Source organism: Lactuca saligna, chromosome 9 (assembly GCF_052625555.1).
Source record: "Lactuca saligna cultivar CGN05327 chromosome 9, ASM5262555v1, whole genome shotgun sequence".
In the NCBI taxonomy this organism is placed as follows: domain Eukaryota; kingdom Viridiplantae; phylum Streptophyta; class Magnoliopsida; order Asterales; family Asteraceae; genus Lactuca; species Lactuca saligna.
In genome coordinates, this window is record NC_136425.1 from 36,116,468 (window position 1) to 36,136,572 (window position 20,105).

At 35.0% G+C, this 20,105-nt stretch overlaps 1 protein-coding gene across 1 annotated transcript; it reads left to right on the top strand.

Moving 5' to 3' along the window:
* The first annotated feature begins 7,776 nt into the window (after positions 1-7,776).
* On the top strand, positions 7,777-8,460 carry LOC145016210 (uncharacterized). Its single transcript, XM_078974598.1, has 3 exons — positions 7,777-7,993; positions 8,203-8,345; positions 8,437-8,460. Exons 1-3 carry the CDS (start codon positions 7,777-7,779, stop codon positions 8,458-8,460), a joined length of 384 nt encoding a protein of 127 aa, XP_078830724.1.
* Positions 8,461-20,105: the final 11,645 nt, after the last annotated feature.

Genomic DNA, 20,105 nt, shown 5'->3' on the forward strand with positions numbered 1-20,105 from the left:
CAAATAAATAATAATATTGTATTGTTTAATCATAACCCGGATATTCCAAACTCTGGACACCGCCAGTCTAACTAATTTAAATTTACATGTGCGTGGGTCGGAATCTAGACCTACAAACTGCGTGTCTTGGTGCATGTGTTGACGATAAGATGATAACGATGAATATCATTGGTGCATATTGCCATATAGTGTGAAGTTGCATTTAAGATTTAGGGGAAAATGCAAACGCACTAAATCTGAGAAAAAAAATTTTAAAGATGTTAAATTTTGTGTTTTTAATCCTAATATAATATATGAATTGACTTTTGACTCCCAAATCCAAGTATTAGCTCGGTCACGGCCTATATAATAAATTCATTACGCGGGTTGTGGGTTGGCAGGTGAAAAAACCAACCCCTACTTGTTTATTTATGTGTCATGTTCATGTCGTGTTTGACAACTCTAGTTATATGAATATGAATACATAAAAGAACGGAACTTCATGTAGAGAGATCCAAATACGAACCACAAGAGCACACTATGTGATCAATATAAGTAAAACATATATATGGTTCTTAGAGTGAAGACCACAAGTGATGTGATTTTTAAACATGTGAGATTGTACTATGGTAGTGAAGAAAGAGCGATTAACCATAGAATAGTAGAACTAAGATTCTCTACTAGGGGCATGTTCGACACAGAGCGTTTGAGAGCATTTGAGAGCTTCTAGCTTCTAGTGTTTGGCAAAATAGTCTGTTTGAACAGAAAATATTGTTTGGCATTACAAGCTTATAGCATTTAGTTTAAACAAAATGCTCCAAATCTAAAAGCTACTTCATGTAGCGTTTAACAAAACGCTACAAGCTACAAGGTACCCGCTGCCTGTTACAAGCTACCCGCTACCTGCTAGTTTTTCCGAACACCCCCTAAATATATACTTATTTTAAGGAATTCCCTTTTATCTTAAAGTTGTCACAAATGGTGCGATGTACATCCTTAATTTATTTGAAGACGAATATTTTGTGATACATAACACAAAAGTTATGATAACGAAAGTATATGTTATGTTCTAAAAGAATACATCCAATAAAAGATGTATATGTTGGAACTCGGGCACCAAAAGTGATTAAAATGTCAAAGGAAGTGAACAATTAGAGTTTTTTTTAAGTAGTAACTCTATATGATTTCATGATTAATAACATTATTTCATTTATTTGAGACAAAATAATTAGATGATAATTTTGAGTTGCAAATTAAAGGACAAGATTATAAACAATGATTTTTAATAAAATTGAAAATTGTGCTTAAAGTATATAACTCATTGTAACACCAAGAGATGCATTGTTATTTTTTCATATGGTGTGTTAAGTATACACCAAATGCATATAGAATGGCAACTGGTTAATGTATTCTATATGGTTGAAAGAATTGTTAACAAGTGAAGCCTTATGGAAATTTGTTTCCTATAAGAAGATGATTCTCATAGAAGATTGTGACAAAAAGAGATAACAAAAATAACTATGTTGAACTAGTGAGGTACAATATTGTATCCTTTACGAAGTCACACAATATACTTTCTCGTATTACGTATGGTATACATCACCATAGTTGTTGTATAGGGAAGTTAATGTTTAAACAACCTCCTTTTCAAAATGAATACCACAATATAGAATACAAGACACCTTTTGGTTTTAAAAATAGATTAAACATATGCATATTCTTGAAATGTTGACGTGTCGTGCTAAAGAATGTGAGAATTACTTTGTACAAAAACAATCAGGAGTGGTCCTTGTGTGGTCTGGTGTCTAATGTGGCATTAACAACACCTACCTTTCGAGTATGTCTTCGAAAATATTTTCTATTTTCTAAAAGTTTTACATGTTATGCCACTACATAAAAAAATCATGTAACTATTGTTAGGTGCATTTCATGCATTCATTTTTATAGTTTTAGTTCATAAAAGTGCATTACATTTAGGTTTAGACTCATGCATTTTGTATAATTTCGGGATTTTTCATGATGCAATTCCATTCACACGCTTTTGGGATATTTCAGGGACTTATGAAGGTTGGATCTTGTTGGAGGAAGTTATCAAGAGTTGGAGACAAAGTTGTAGAAGTTTTGGAGCTTTGAAGAGAGAGAATGAAGAAATGAAGAATTTGGCTTCACAGGACTTTACACGACCGTGTAAATGTATACCTTTGATTTACATGGGCCGTGTAAACGTATATGCAAGGACATTCTACTTCGAAGACCCGGAAGAATTAAGCATTCTACTTTTCTTGTTTACACGGCCGTGTAAATGGAACCCTTTGATTTACACGGGCTGTGTAAACATCTCGGCAGTTTTAAAGTGGTTTTGTCTTCTTATAATTCAGACAACTAGTTTTTATAAAAGTTAGGTCGGATTTTGGGAGGAGAAGAGACGATTTTCAGAGCTTTGGCAAGTAGATTAACACTTGGAAAACACTTTAATTTCTTTTTGTAAGTCAATTTGAAGTTTAAACTTGTTTGATTTGTAGTCCAACCTAGATATGTGTGGTTGATTTTATTATCATTTCCGAATCTGAATTCTTAAGTATGTGTTGTTAGGTTGTAACTTGAATTTGACTTATGTTTAACATCTAGTAATCTTTGATTTGATCTTAATCATGTGTTTGGTTAGTTCTCTTTTTCACTTGATCAATGAGCTAGGGTTCTATTCAATCTAGTTAATCAAATCATGAAATTCGTATATGCTTTATGATTTGATGTTAGTAACACTCACTTGGTTGTAATTAGATCAAAATTAGTGCAATCAAAGATTAAATGTTTATATTCCCAAGCTTAAGAGGAATGTTAAACATTGTTGGTAATTAATGCAAGAACCTAATGTCATTTAATGATTTAATGCAAGAGCTTATTTGGGTTGAATCAATTAAATGAAATTTTATTTAAAGAGCTTATTTTGAATAAAATACTTTTGCCAATTTGGATATTAGAGTTTATTAATATCCAACTTACCAACCTAGATTGAACATGAGTTATAATCATATTACATCTTTCAACATAATACATATATAAGAGTCAGAATCGGAAATGTACTTCTTTTACTGCGTTTGTTTTCAATCTTTCTTATTTATGAAGTTTAATTCAAGTTTAAATACAAACCCCCATTTCAGTATTACTTGTATTATGTGTGAAAATATGGCAAGATAAAAAGTCTCGTATCTCTGTGGACCGACCCTGCCTACTCTATACTATCTTTAGTATTAGAAAGAGCAGTGATTTGAGTTATATTAATATTATTTTATCCCATCATTTGTTGGTTTGACACCCAAACAACTACGTAAAAAAATGTGCCACTCTATCGGGAATTACCAAACCTAAAAAAATAATTACAAGTTTAGAACTTATAATTAGCTACAGAGGAGGCTAATGTTTTAATCCATTATTTTCTATTAATTCTATTTATAACCCAAAGCCCCAAATAAAAAATGAATTTTATAAAATAGCCTAATCATAATTGCTTGAAAGACTGAAAGTGTTCGGCTAGAAGAAAGAAAAAAAATAACAAGAAAACCTCTTTTCCTTCCTGTTCGGCTGTTCCTTCGTGACACACCCCCCCCCCCCCCCCATATCGAGGCATCTACAATTAACAATGCTAAAAGAATTAAGGGCAAGGTTGCGTTTCTTGATTACGGAAATGGAGTTTATCGATCGTCATTCACTGTAACTCTAAGTTCCATGCCTTAAAATGAAGCAAGTAAGTATTACTGATATTTTGAAATTTTACCAGTTCTTTTATGTATTCAAAATTGCTATATTTTTACTGAAGTTATTGCTTCACTATGGTGAAATTGATATGTTTTATTGAAGTTTTTGCTTGATTAGGTTAAATTGCTATGTTTTTATATAATTTATTGTTTGATAAGGTGAAATTTCTATGTCTATTGAAGTTATTGTTTGATTTGATGTAATTGTTATGTTTTTATTGGTTAAACTAAGTGGCTTTTTTAAACAAAAATACCAAGACCTAATCCTAATGAAAGTGGCGAAGGATGTTCCCAAAAACCAATCTCCAATCAATCAATACCTTCGGTTTCTAATTCTAATGCAACTCTACAAACACCAATCATCAATCAATCAATCCCTTCAGATTCTAATTCAACTCCACAAACACCATGCTCTAATGAACCTAAAGATAATGTTGACCTTTCGAAATATCTTCCAAAGGACCTGATGGATAGGCCAAAGATTACAAGTTACCAATCAAATGTAAGATATGATGTAAGAAGAGCGTATTTGCTCCAAGGACCTTGTCAAATTAGGATACATAAGATTCCAAAAAACAAAATAAGTGATCGATGTAGAAGATTCGTTCCTTCATGGTTTGATGATTTTGATTGGTTGGAATATAGTGTGAAAAAAATAAAGCATATTGTTTATATTGTTATATATGTGGAGACCTTATAAATCAAATAGGAGGGAGAAATGCATTTGTTTTTCAATGTTTTGATACTTGGAATAAAAAAGATGCATTTCGAACTCATGTGGGTAATGTTGATAGTTTTCACAACAAAGCAAGAGAAAAATGTGAATTTTTATTGAGAGAAAAACAAGATATTAATGTAGCCTTGACGAGGCAAACCGAAATGGAGGACCCTAAATATAAAGCTCGATTACGTGTTCAATTATTGTTTTTAGACTTTTATTGAAAATCACTTTACCATTTTTTGGTCATGACGATTTGGTAGGGGTTTACATTGAAGTGTTAAAATCCATTCTAGAGACTAGTGAAGTTATTTTCAACAATACTTTAGAAAATGCTCCTAAAAAAATTCAACTTATTAGTCATGAAATTCAAAAAGAACATGTTCAATGTTTTACACAACAAGTCCTTTTGAGTATTTTCCAAGAGATTGGTTAAGATTCATTTACTTTATTGGTTGATGAAGCTAGTGATGTTCTTAAAAAGGAACAAAATATCTATTGTTTTGCGATATTTCGATACTCTTGGCTTGGTGAAGGAAAGATTCATTGGACTTATGTATATGAAGGATACATCCTCTTTGACACTAAAAAATGCCATAAATGAAAGTACTTACAAGTAGTAACTTGATTTTTAGTTAGGTAATCTATTATCTACTTTTTTGTTATTTCAATTTAATTTAATTCACTTTATGTGTTATATATATATATATATATTGTTTTAATAAATAAGTGGACAAGATTATGATGGGGCTCGCATTATGCGATGGGAATTCAACGGTTTGAAAGATTTGATATTACAAGAGAATGACACAACTTTTTATGTACATTGATTTGCACACCAACTTCAATTAGTAGTTGTGGTTGTAGCAAAGAGATTAGGGTTATCTTGGAGATACCTGCCTTATCCAACACCTTCCTAGACTCCTATATAAACCCCTAAGTGTTAACATTCATTTATGACACTTCCTAGAGGTTTAGGGTTGGAATTCTTCTTCTTCTCCTCTCTCTCTCTCTCTCTCTCTCTCTCCAAACTCCTTGGTTGCTAGGGTTTGGGTGTGAACCATTAGAGACACTGCACATGTGTTGCTAGTTGCCAAAGGTATTCAAGAAGGAATTAAGATTGTTTACTACAACAATCTTTATGTTTAGTTTTCCTTGTTCTTATGACTTAGTTCATAGGAAAGTTTTATAGCATACTATTAAAAGTATGTTGCATTTACATAAAATACATAGATCCTATTAGGTTGCATGTGCCCTAATTAATTGAATTTGTTTATGATTATTTTCTGCTAATGGCAATGAACTTATAACCCCAAAAATCCTGGTGGGATGTCAAGTTCACCAAGAAAAAGTACACATTTTTTTGCAAATAAAACATAATATAATGGTAAAAGGGGTATTGATCCTCAGGGGGAATGGTTGTATTCAATCACCAATGCAATCTAATAAAACTAGTGTAAATAAACTAACTAACTACAATTAAACTAAAGGGGGGGGGGTTGTGATTGCTTGAAAACTAAAAGACGTGAATAACTAAAAAGCTTGCAATTAAGCAAGATGGTGAGATGCTCAAATATTGGAGAGAATTGGCCAACCAAGGCAATTCAACACAATGAACATTTGTGCATTTATCATTAGGATCTAATAAGAAGCGTATCATTCATCCCAAATTGGTTATAGCAATCATAAAGCATGATATGCCAAGATCCCTCATAGGTAGTATAGAGGTTGGGGGAAGACCAAAACAAACCTTATTAATCAAAATCAAGGATTCACTTGAAGAAATTGAACCCAAGAAAGTTAATTAGCCTTAAGAATGAAGGCATCCCCAATTCCTAGAGGATGTCAATGCTTACACATCCATAAATTCAATGATTCAATGCTAAACCAAATAAATAAACCAACAATTGCTCATTCAAGTACCTAGATCATGATCAAAGTATTAAACAAGCATAAGAAATATGAACTATAATCATAAACATAAGATAAATGACAATTAAGAATGAATCCTTCAAAACTCACAAATATCCCAGGGTTTTAGCCAAAGTTAAACAAAATAAAGAAACTATCCACTCATGGTAACAAAATAACAATCAACAAAGTGTTTTTTCATCAAGAAACTAACAATTGGTAGAAAGATGAGAAGAATGTGTATCAAGATCCAAAAATCACCTCCAGTGGTCTCTAATGGTTGAAAATCGAAGTATGACCTACTATCCCTAACCCCCAAAGTAAATCATGAGCAAAATGACCAAAAACACCCCAAATTATGCAGTTGCACAGATACGCTCGCAAATGATGCGCGACTTAGACTCCTCCTTCTCAAATAATGCTGGAATGCTATTGGCTCTTTTTTCTCCACTGCACCACCCCACTTCCAAGATTCCATTTGGTCCCTTAGATACCTCATATGATTAAAATTTAGCCAAACATCTTCAAGCTTTAAAATATGGATAGTCCAAGCCTAAAATAAGAATCCAAGACCCATCTTCATAGGCCAACTTCATCCAAGTCTTCAAGTTTTTAAGCCCAATTCTCCTTTGATGGATCCGTAAAGCCCAATGATGCTTGAAAGCCTACAAAGCCCATCTCCAAGCTAATCCACAAACGGAACGAGCTCCAAAACCCTGCAAAATACAACATACAAAATAGAAAGTACCTAACACGATCCATGATAAAGAAAATAAAGAATATACACCACAATACTAATAAAAAGAGCTAAAAATAATACTAAAATAAACTATAAAAAAGAAGGAAATAAAATAAACTATCAAACCCATCAGGTGTTAGTGAGTTTTTTGAGCAAGTTTTGTTGGTGGTTAATGTTGTTTGTGGCTCGTGTACAAGAAAATACTTAATATGGGAACAAGTAAGAGAAAAGATGCAAAAAGGCTTGTGTAGTTGTGAACTTGAAGCTGAAAAATGGTTAAATCAAGAGACTATACTTTTTCGATAAAGAGATACAAGATGGGGTTCACATTTTAACTCACATGTTTGATGAAGTTTTTTGCAGATGTTCTTGTAGTTTTATATTTTATGAAGAGGAGGGAGGGTCATTGACAAACTGGCAACAAGCGTCTAGAATCTTATCATATTTTAAATCATATGAGTTCATTTTTTACTTGCATATGATGTATGGCATTTTACACCTCACAGGTACATTGTCAAAAAAAACTTCAAAGAAATGATCTGGACATTTTTGAAGAGGCTTCGATGGTTAGAGGGACAATGGACGCATGACAATCTTTTAGAAACACGGGGTTTGCTAGCATTTTGCCAAATGTATCATCTTTTTGTCAAATACACAATATTGATACTTTAGATATGGAAGAGTTGTATGTTGGTGCGAGAAACCGTAAGACTACAAAGAGTAATAGATTTCATCTTGAGGTTGAAATCTTCAACACGGTGGTGGATATGCAACTTACAGAATATCGAGATCGATTTAGTGAAATAACCACCCCGTTACCAGAATACATGGGTGCTTTAAGCCCCTGTGGTTCAGTTGCACTATTTGATAAATCATGGTTGTTGAAGTTAGGTAAGTTGTACAAGTATGACTTTGATGATTCGAATATGATAGACCTTGAAGGACAACTTGACATATTTTATCACACTTGTATCAAAGATGAGCGCTTTACTAGTTTGAAATGAATTTACGACCTTTTTCGTTTGATGGTTAGTACGAGGAAACATCGGTCTTATCCTTTGGTTTATAAGTTTTAAAGTTGGATTTGATATTACCCATAGCGACTGCAAGTGTAGAAAGATGTTTTTCGAAGATGAATCTCTTGAAGACCGATTTGCGCAACAAAATTGGCGATGACTTGTTGAACGGCGCATTGTTTTGCAATGTTGAGACTGAAACACTTGCGAAAGTTGAAAATGAAAAAGTAATGGAACGGTTTCAAAAAATGTATGCATGAAAAAAACAAATTTAAATTTTAATAGATCGTTGTTATTTTTTAAATTTTTGTGTAATAGATCGCTTTTTTGTATTGGACGTAATTAATTATTTTTCAGTTTTATATTATGTTTGAACGGAAAAAAAATTTGTCTAACACCTATTATCAATTCTTGCATGCACCCCTACAAACAATTATGTGTTTTCTTAATAGAAATATGTACCAGTTTAATGTTTGTAAATTTATAATCAATTTGTACTTCATTAGTTGAAGAGTTATTTCCATAAAATCCAATAATATAAGATTAACTTCATCAAAACAATACCTTACCGGTTCTCGGATCAACGGGCCAACCCAGTAGGTTTTCAAAAACAAATTTATATCAAGATATTTAGAAATGAACATTTTAATAATTTTATATCTATCATTTATTCAGTTTTCTTTTAATATTTAAGATGAAATTTATAAGAATAACTATATGAAAAAAGTTATTTGTTTTGGGAATTCATTCCATATTTAACAATATTGAAATTATCATTTTCCTAAAGTCTAAGTTTTTATGATCATATACATTGGTAGCCAATAGTGACCGATTTAGGATTATAATATGTACTGTTTGTCTGTTTATATTTTCTTTGAGTTTTAAGCTTAAAAATTTATAAATAAATACTTGTGTTGTAAGAACAGTCGTAGAATTGAAGGCTGTTGAAAATTACATATCACCAAGTTGCTTTCCATAACTTACGACATGTTGTCAACTTGAGCATACAAAGTTGCTTTGAGTAGAGATGGTCAATTACTCTAAGCTTACCCAATGGCATGACAATGCTTCATAATTGGTCCATAAAGCAAATTAAAAATTTTCTGGAATCCTATAACCTTAATTGTTTTTTTTTTCGTAAAAGTTCATTCGTGTACCTTAAATCACTGTCTGCAATCAAATAAGATTATCGTGTTTGTTCTTTCTTCTTCACACTTTCGTCCTTCTTCATAATCATGGAGAACTTATCCAACATATTGAGTTTTTTTTTTTTTTTTTTTTTTTTTTTTTTTTTTTTTTTTTTTGGGATTGTTATGTGTACCCTATAGACATACCTATTATAGACATCTGTATCATGTATTCTACAAAATTCGTCTTTGAGGTTGAAATCAAACTTATTTATGAATTATAGAAATATTTTTAAACAGGAACCCAAAAAGAAGTTAGGTATGATCAATAACCAAATTCATAGATATCAAATTGTGAATCCATATTATTATGTTGAAAATGAAAAATGATTCGTACACAATAATTCGTACACAATAATTTTACTCATACAAAATATTTTATGCTTAATATTGTATTTATAATATAACATTTTAAAGCACAAAATATTATAATGGATGCGGTGATATAACCGTAAATAACACCATATTAAATTAAATGTATTTAAAATTTCAAAATTGTTGATTCAAAGTTTAATGAATGTGAACTGAATTCATAGTTTAATAGTTTGATGTTATTTACCGCTGAGCCCATTTTCAACCTAGTGATCTCTATTCACAATTTAATAACTGCGAATTTGGTTTCCACTTGGATTATATATATATATATATATATATATATATATATATATATATATATATATATATATATATATATATATATATATATATATATATATATTTTGTTAATAATCTATTCAATGCGTGCCCTTTCATTAATAATACAAGTATATATATATATATATATATATATATATATATATATATATATATATATATATATATATATATATATATATATATATATATATATATATATATATATAGGCTGAGATACACTGGATATGAACGATATCTATACTAACTAATATCCCATAATACTAGGAAACATTATCTTGTTGTGTTGATCATCTCGGCTAATATACCCCCACAGTCGAATCGGGAGGAGCACAGATGTTGAGGCTGTTTTTGAAGTCATCAAATAGCACGAGAGGTAGACCTTTGGTGAAGATATCGGCGACCTGATAGCGCGAGGGAATGTGAGAAACACGGATTTGACCACGAGCAACTTTTTCCCGAACAAAGTGGATGTCAAGCTCGATGTGTTTTGTTCTTTGATGTTGAACAGGATTGCAAGATAGGTATACTGCACTGACATTGTCACAGTAGACGAAGGTGGCTTTAGTTTGAGGCAATTTAAGTTCTAATAGTAGATTTCGTAGCCAACATGTTTCAGATACTACATTTGCAACACCTCTATACTCCGCCTCGGCACTTGATCTGGAAAGAGTTGGTTGTCGCTTTGATGACCAAGAGACGAGATTGTTTCCCATGTAGATAGCATATCCTGACGTCGATCGTCTTGTATCCGGGCAGCCTGCCCAATCAGCGTCTGTGTATGCGATAATGGAGTGTGTGGGTGACCGGGTAATGGGCAAGCCATGATGGAGTGTGCCCTTTATATAGCGTAAGATCCTTTTAAGAGCATTGAGGTGAGTTGTTCGAGGAGCATGCATGTGCATGCAAATTTGCTGAACGGCATAACAGATATCCGGACGAGTGAACGTAAGATATTGGAGCGCACCGGCTAATTGACGGTATTGAGTGCCTCCATCGGTCAAAAGAGTGCCGTCATTTTTACTTATCTTGGATTTTGTGTCAACTGGTGTGGAGGATGGATGACAGGAACTCATGCCGGCTCTTTCTAGGATTTCGGTGGCATATTTGTGCTGCGAAAGATGAAGTGAATTTTTCGTTCGTGTGACTGAAATGCCAAGAAAGTAGTGTAGGGGACCAAGATCTTTCATTGCAAATTCCTTGGCTAATAGTTGCATGAATGTTTGGCGTAAGTGGGGTGATGATGTCACGAGCAAGATGTCATCTACGTAGAGAAGTAGGAAGGCCGTATGTGATCCGTTCTTGTAAATGAACAAAGAATGATCACATTTGCTGTGTTTGAATCCCAAAGTGAACACGTAATCAGCGAATCGTTGGTACCAAGCCCGGGGCTCTTGTTTGAGGCCGTATAAAGATTTCTTGAGTAAGCAAACATGGTCCGGATAGGAGGGATCACGAAACCTTGGGGGTTGGTGCATGTACACAGTTTCATGTAGGTGCCCGTGTAAAAACGCGTTTTTCACGTCAAGTTGGTGAATTTGCCATGCATTTGAGAGAGCAATGGAAAGAACTGTCCGTATTGTTGTTGGCTTCACCACGGGACTAAATGTCTCCCCACAGTCAATTCCTTCCTTTTGAGACCTGCCATCACAAACCAAACGAGCTTTGTATCGCTCTAAAGAACCATCAGACTTAGTTTTGTGGCGATAAATCCACATACTCCTTACCACATTCATATTTGGAGTTTTTGGGACTAACTTCCACGTATTATTGTCAATAAGGGCCTGGAATTCATCATTCATGGCTGTATTCCAATCCGGATTTTTGAGAGCATCCAAAAGAGTTTTAGGTAAAGGTGAAATAGACGATGTAGCATGAAGAATGAAAGGTTGTTTTGGTTTAGAGATGCCAGACATACTTCTGGTGTGGATGGTTCGATTGGAGGTAGATTGTGACATGGGGGAGGGGGGTTGTTGGTTGCTGTATGACAGGAGATGGATGTGAAGCCTGGTTAGAACAACGTGAATAAGTAAACTGGATGGGAGGTTTTGGAGATGGAGTGGGCTTAGTGGTTGGCAAGGATTCAGAAGAAGAAGACCATAAGGAAGGATGGGGATTTGATTCAGTTTGGGATTGAGTGGAAGTAGTTAATGGTGAAGATGGCAATTTTGAGAATGGGAATATTGTTTCGTCAAAAATGACGTGGCGGGATAAGATGATGGTACGGGTTTGGATGTCATAACATTTATACCCCCGATGGTTGGATGGATAACCCAAGAAAACACAGGGTGATGACCGTTTGTTTAACTTGTGTGTAGTAGTAGGAGAGGTGAGGGGATAGCAAAGACATCCAAAGGTGCGTAAATGAGAATATGTGGGTTGGAGATTGTATAGAAGGTGAGTAGGTGTGAGTTTATGTAAAAGATTACTCGGAAGAATGTTGAGAAGATAAGTGGCGTGTTGAAGAGCGTGTTGCCAAAAACGTAATGGGACCGTGGAGTGAGCAAGAAGAGCCCGCAACACATTATTTATTGAACGGATTTTTCTTTCCGCTTTGCCATTTTGCGGAGATGTGTGTGGACAAGAGAATCGAAATTGGATGCCATTTTGAGAACAAAATTGATGGAAGTTATGATTGTTATACTCGCGGCCATTATCACATTGTATTGTTTTGATTGTAAAGTGAAATTGGGTTTTGATGAGTGTGAAAAATTGAACGAAAGTGGAATAAACTTAAGATTTGTGTGCAAGTGGGTATGTCCACAAGAAATTAGTTTTGTCATCTAAGAATAAGAGATAATATTGATGACCACTAGAACTTAGCACAGGTGATGTCCACAAATCTGTGTGAATTATATCAAAAGGTAAATGTGTGATAGGATTTGAAGCATAAAAGGGAAATTTAGATTGTTTTCCAAACACACAGGAAGAGCAAACAGGAGATAAAGTTTTAGAACAAGAACTAAATTTCAAAGTAGACTGTAAAGAAGATAAAATATCAGATCCCGGATGTCCGAGCCGATGGTGCCATAAATCCTTGGTTATTGCAGCAAAAGTTGAGGGTGTTGTAACTTGGGATGATGATTGAAGTGTGAAAGGATAAAGATCGCCAGAACTATTGCATCGAAGAAGTGGTGTCCGTGTCTGGAAATCCTTCACATCAAAACCGAAAGGGTCAAATTCCACAGAAATATTATTGTCAATGGTGAACCGACGAACAGATAAAAGATTTTTGATAATATGAGGAGCATGAAGAACATTTTTGAGAATTAATGGAGGGAAAGGGTAAGGCAAAGTTTGATATCTGGTACCTTGGATTGGAATAGTGGAACCATTACCGACAGTTATATTCCGAAAAGGGCCATTATTTTGATAAGACGTGAAGTTACCTGAATTATTTGTTATGTGGGAAGTAGCTCCTGTGTCCGCATACCAATTTGTGTCAGGTGGGTGGAGCGACATCGTGTGGAAAGCTTGCTCCAAATCAGTTGGCATGTAGCTGGAGTCGTAGGTTGCATGGGCCTGCTGGGGTCGGCTTCCAAGAAGACCAGGTCCATTAGATGGAGGTCTGGTGTTACCAAGTTGTTGTGTAGGATAAGGGCACGGTGGATAGGCCCATGGTGAGTAGTTTTGGAATGCCCAAGGAGGTGGTGTAAGCCATGGTTGATAGGAGCGTGTATTAGAACCGAAAGTATGTTGAGGTTGATGTGAACCGTTGTGGAAGCCTCGTCCCCTGTTGTTGCTCGATCTACCCCGACCACGACTTCCTCTGCCACGACCTCGTCCACGAAAAGAGGTAAAATCAGGTTGTTGTTGATTGAATCGGTTGTTGTTGTCATTATTTCTGGGGTTCACAGGTGTTGTGGATGTTGTTAAACCGGTTGCGGTGGCGCTGATGTGAGGTGAAGGTGCAGCTGCGGCTGCTTGATGAGCTTTGCGAGATTCTTCCATGATTAGTATTGATCGGACTGCATAAAAATCAGGAAGAGGGGTTGTTTGTTGTATGAGCATGGCAACGCCTTCGTAGCTTTCATTAAGACCGGCAATTAGTTGTAAAACGAGCCTTTGATTGGACACCGGGTTTCCCACGTTGGCAAGCTGATCCGCCAACATCTTCATAGCTTGGCAGTAGGAGGAGATGTTGGGATGATGATCAAGAAGGGTGGAAACGAACTTGCTGTCGAGATAGACAGCCCTTGAACTTTGATTATCTTGAAAAATATTTTCGAGAGCTTGCCAAGCCTGTAAGGCAGTAGTTTGAGGTTTCAAGATGGTATGAAGAAGATCATTGGAGATTGTACTATAGATCTACTGAAGAACAATCGCGTCTAGCTATATACTACTCACCATGGGCCTATCCACCGTGCCCTTATCCTACACAACAACTTGGTAACACCAGACCTCCATCTAATGGACCTGGTCTTCTTGGAAGCCGACCCCAGCAGGCCCATGCAACCTACGACTCCAGCTACATACCAACTGATTTGGAGCAAGCTTTCCACACGATGTCGCTCCACCCACCTGACACAAATTGGTATGCGGACACAGGAGCTACGTCCCACATAACAAATAATTCAGGTAACTTCACGTCTTATCAAAATAATGGCCCTTTTCGGAATATAACTGTCGGTAATGGTTCCACTGTTCTAATCCAAGGTACCGGATATCAAACTTTGCCTTACCCTTTCCCTCCATTAATTCTCAAAAATGTTCTTCATGCTCCTCATATTATCAAAAATCTTTTATCTGTTCGTCGGTTCATCATTGACAATAATATTTCTGTGGAATTTGACCCTTTCGGTTTTGATGTGAAGGATTTCCAGACACGGACACCACTTCTTCGATGCAATAGTTCTGGCGATCTTTATCCTTTCACACTTCAATCTGTTGGGTTATGAGCATTCTAACACTCCTAAGTGTACATGCAACCCTAAATACCTTGGATCTATGTTTTCTCTATTATACATGCAAATATGAACATCCAAGGTATTATCCTAAACTAGCATACAAAATATCAATATAACAAGATAGAATACATACCTCTTCAATGGTGCTTGTCTTCATGAAGCTTGAGTGCTTAGTGCCCCAAGTGTGACACCTCAAATGGTTCACACAACACCATAAGCACTTGGAATAACTTAGAGAGAAATAAGAACACTTCATGAAATCGTGTAGCCCTCATACATACACATAGTGTTAGTCATAGTCACGATTTCTTGAGCCATGGGTTTCTTTTATATGGTGGCTATTAGGGTTACACCATGTAACTCATGACTTTACCCATTCCTTATGCTCCATGGGTTTTAACCTCCATGGAATATCCATGGGTCACCCCATGGACTTAGTCCAACATAAGGAATCTTGGATCACAAGCCCACATATATAAGAATGAATGATTTACACAATCAACCCATATATTTAATTAGTCTTCTTTTGATCACTTAATTAATACTAGATTAATTCTTGATCAATACTAATTAAATAATCTCATTATTCTTATTATTAATATACTAGAACTTATAATATATTAATAACCGTAAGTGTCTTATTTCTCTCATTATAGTCTATCCAAGTGCATGATGCCATGCAACCCAAATGGACCATGCCGGGTTGGGTCAAGTCTTACCAATTATAGTTATGGACTTAGACATTAATCCAACAGTCTCCCACTTGGATAAGTCTAAAACTATTATTGCGTATGACTTCAGGAACCAACTAGCAATCGTAGCTCTCAAAAGCTTCTGTCGAACTCTGACCTTGTAGATGAACTCTGATCTTTGTCAACGACTTGTCCATTAGATAAGGGATCATATATTCCTCCATTCTAGATATCATATAGACTGAGACATGGATTATAATCATTCTCTCTGTCCATTTGTTGTTTCCCGATTTCCGATTTATGACGACTAACTAATTGAACAAATCAAATCAGTCCTGGCCCGGCCGAGCACTTCCATTTGTCATCATCAAATCATTGAGGGGCCCACAGATATCGTTTTTATCCCGAAGGTAAAAGGAATGGATAAACTTCGACTCATATGGCTTGTTCTACTACTTGTTGAATCATACACAAAGGCACGTTTTATAGCACCGAGTTACCAAATGCAGTTTCGTGCAATCAATGTACAACCAACTCATAGTAACAACTCATATCTCTAGGTTTGAAGAATATAAGATATTATCGTCTCATGATCACTCGTGATAAAATCCATGAAGTGATTCCAATGAGCGCGGGTTGAATCCAATACTCAGAACTTATGAGCACTCATGAGTGTTGTAGCCCTTTGTCCAACATCTTAGACCTCTACAAGCCAACCCATGACAGTCTTAATTCATATCTACTTCCAACATATGACCGACTGTGGATGGTTTAAATAACTTAGTCATTCCGGAAGAATAACCTAGTTTATTCGGGAAGTCAAAACATGCAAAGTGAAACACAATAATAATTGAATCCAATATGGTCTCAGAACTTATGAATATAAATAAAACTCCTTTTATTTATCACCATATGATTACACATTATTCATTGTATATTGTTTCAGCTATCAACATTATTCTTGAATTTAAAACAATAGTTGTCCCATGCTCCAAGCATGCACACTATGTTTTCTAAACAATAGTCATGCCATACACCAAGTATGCATAATATGTTTGACTATGATCTTTATTTTGTGAACTAGATCAAATGAACATAACTTCAATGATTCTCTTTTCACACTCCCAAATCCTTACTGCAAATGCAAGAATTCCAAATTCATGCCATTTACTGAAATCTGTTAGATTCTAAACTTATATGCATCGATCCTCTTGTAATGATTATGCACAAAGTCAGAAAGACTTAACGACAATCATTACAGAGCATTCCAAAGGAGATCAAGTCCTTGGAACCATCCTTCTTGCATTAAGTTTCCTTAATCTTAAACAGATTGAAAATTCTAACTTTGAAACATTTCCAGATTCCATTTCGACTATCACTTCTGAACAAGAGTTGCCTCCTTACAGATTATGTCAATATGGTCCTTCCAGAATTATCACTATACTTCCAATTGTCCTTGAGAAACCAGTCTTTGGTAAACCTTAGATTGTCCTCGACAATTGTTTAATCCTTTTTAGTCATATCCAGTTCTAAACCTTTTCCATTCTTAACGCCCCAGGCATTCGGAAAATTTTTAGAAAGGATGAATATAGCACATGTAATCGGTCCTATATCCGAAGCATATGGGACACGATTCATGATGTCTCACATAAAGACTAAACCAGTCTTTTGCTATAACATTTCCATTTCAATTTGCCAAGTTCTCATAATTCAGATTATGAAAAGGGATGTCGTAATCATAATCGAATTTAAGAACGCAAATAATGGACCCATATACAGAATTTCCTTATGTTGAGCCATTCCAACATGAAATTCATATATATCCTTGACTAAATGATTAAAACCTCACGATCTAAGCTTATAGATTTGAGATGAAGTATAATTTCCTCTCCCTTAATTATAGCAAAACAACTCTTTCCCAGTTGAAACTTTTGTTTTCTATAATTAACATTGCTAGCTTGCAATACTTATCGTAATTATCATGCTCCCACTAACATGATGATTATTAGCATAACACTTATGCTCCCACTAGCTTTGACATATACTCAGAAAGCTCGACTTCTAGAAATCAATACTTTATTGACTTTCTTACCAAAGTTCAGATTTCTGATACTAGATTGTTTTGATAAGACTTTATCAAAAACATAAACCTTCCCTTAGATAGCTCATGGGTATGTCAAAACAATTTTAAGAACTATGAAAAGGGATGCCGTAATCATAGTCTTGATCGTTTTGACCTTTTCCATTTCTCACAAGTCCAAGTTAGTGTGCCGGTAAACCACACACGCTCCACTAACGACTTTGAGAATGCAAATATCCCAATTTCTATCTAGCTAAAATCTACTTAGTGGAAGTGTTTCCTCACCATCATTTTCATGAATCAGAGAGAAACCTTATGACACTTAGATTTATTGGTGTATGAGTTCCTACCCATATGAATTTGTCAAAACCATAATCACAAGACAAGGATAATGACAAATCCAAAACCATATGGATTGAACTCAATCTTAATTTCTTGCCACCTGGCAGCTCAAGGGCCTACCATTGCTTCCAAGTTGTTGTGCAACACATTGAGAACTCTAAGAACTCATATGCAAAGCCAACTTTAACTAGAATGAGCACAGAATATGTCAACACGATAGGTTATAAACCTCAAGTCGTGTGCTAGTGAAGAACTTCAGGTTTCATTCTTGATTAGTTCTTGAGACTTTCAAGACCTTTAAGACTCCCACTGTCCTCTTGACCTATAAGACTTCCTTGTCAAACATCCAAGAGATAGTGTGGATTCTAATCAAGACAAACACTTCACACAATTGGCCGAAGTTGGTCTTTGTTTTATCCAAAACATCACAACTTACCAATTTCAAATGTACAAGAGTACAAAACTTTTACTCTTACATTTGTTAAGTGTTTTAAACCTTATTTAAGACATGTCACTCATATTACAATCTTGGAGTATGACTCTAAGACTTGTATTGAAACGAAGTATGACTCGTCTTCTTGATTTAACCATTTCAACAATTCAAGATCCCTTCTTCTTAGTCATAAGAATGCACTAAGACTTTCTTAGAGAACAAATTTTGATATGGTTTCTTAATCATTAAGATGATCACAAAGCTGATACTAAAGTACTCTCCCATCTTTTCAGATTTGAGAAACTTTTATCCTTCTGCCTAATTTGATTCTTCTTATCCGCTCTGCTATGCATTGAAGCCTTTTCCAATGTCTCAGAGTTACACTTAAGCTTGTAAGTATAATCATATTTACTGAGCTTTAGTAAACTATGACGAATAGCCTTACATCTTTTGTGGTGGACTTAATCAGTGCACATGACTATGTGCTCGATCCCTTAGTCCATTACTTGACTCACACATCCATGTGAACAAGTAATTAGTCTTAATTTTTCCAATACTTGAAAGTTCTCATACATCATGCTATACAACTTGCATGATTCCAAGTCCCGGTCCAATTGAGACTTTGGATGATGAGAATCTTTCCTTATTTGGTAAATTTAGACATTACCACAAATGAAGAATCAATTTCATATTTCCACTCTTGCTATTAATGGAATCATATAAGCAACAATTTTTCCTCAAATGCCATTGTAAGGATATTTTAAAATAAATAAAATCAAAAACTTTCTTTTATTTTAAAACTATGCGGAAAAACTTATCCTTACAACCCATATGAAAAACTTGTTGTTATCTATTCCTTAGCAATATCTCATAACTCCTAAGAATTAGCTCAAGAATCCGATTTTTCAAACTACGCGATAGAAATCCATCTATGCGATCAGATTCAGCATATTCTTTCTTTAAGTTCCTTTACTTTTTCTTTGATTCTTAAAACATCACCATGTGACCCAGTCACATCATGTATCAGGAATCTCAGAATAGAAACTTAACAGAGTTAGATAGTGGACTTTACCTGAAGTAGAGTCAATCTTATTGACCTTAACATCCTTAGGTAAATTTGGCAGCTTCGCAACTAATGCCCCTTCCTTTGGCAATATAAACATATGGACCCTTTGATAATGGTACACGAGACTATCACAGACTTAGACTTTTCTCTTTACCATTTGGTCAACCGAGTTGACTATGGCCGATCCCTTTCCATTGGGAAGAGAATGCTTTCCTGGATTTCCTGTGTCACTATTGTCAATGTCCATAAAGTTTCAGGAAGTTGATCTTAGCAAATCGATAAGATCATCAAGGGTCTTGTCATAGTCTATTTCATAGGTGTCCCAAAGGAACTCACTATGTGACTTAGAAAGTGATTGAACCACCAACTTTCTCAAGACTTTGACACCCTTCTCTCCCGGCTTGTCAATATGTGACTACATCTCCAAGATGTGATCACACCTAGACCTTGCCTTGCCATTAGGGCTTGAGTGATCTTAAACTTTTCAAGAACTTGTGGGTTAGGGAGAATAATAGGAAGAGGAGAGAGAAGTATGATATCCATGGGACATCATCTTCATTTAGGAAAGCTTGTTTCAAGAGATTTGGGAAGATCATAAATGTCTAAACCAGACATGTTATGGGAGA

Excerpts from the sequence above, each read along its gene's own strand:
- LOC145016210 (XM_078974598.1), top strand. The coding sequence starts at position 7,777 with ATGGAAGAGTTGTATGTTGGTGCGAGAAACCGTAAGACTACAAAGAGT. Across the intron at positions 7,994-8,202 it reads ATCATGGTTGTTGAAGTTAG|CGACTGCAAGTGTAGAAAGA; the intron begins GTAAGTTGTACA and ends TATTACCCATAG. Across the intron at positions 8,346-8,436 it reads CGAAAGTTGAAAATGAAAAA|ATCGCTTTTTTGTATTGGAC; the intron begins GTAATGGAACGG and ends TTTGTGTAATAG.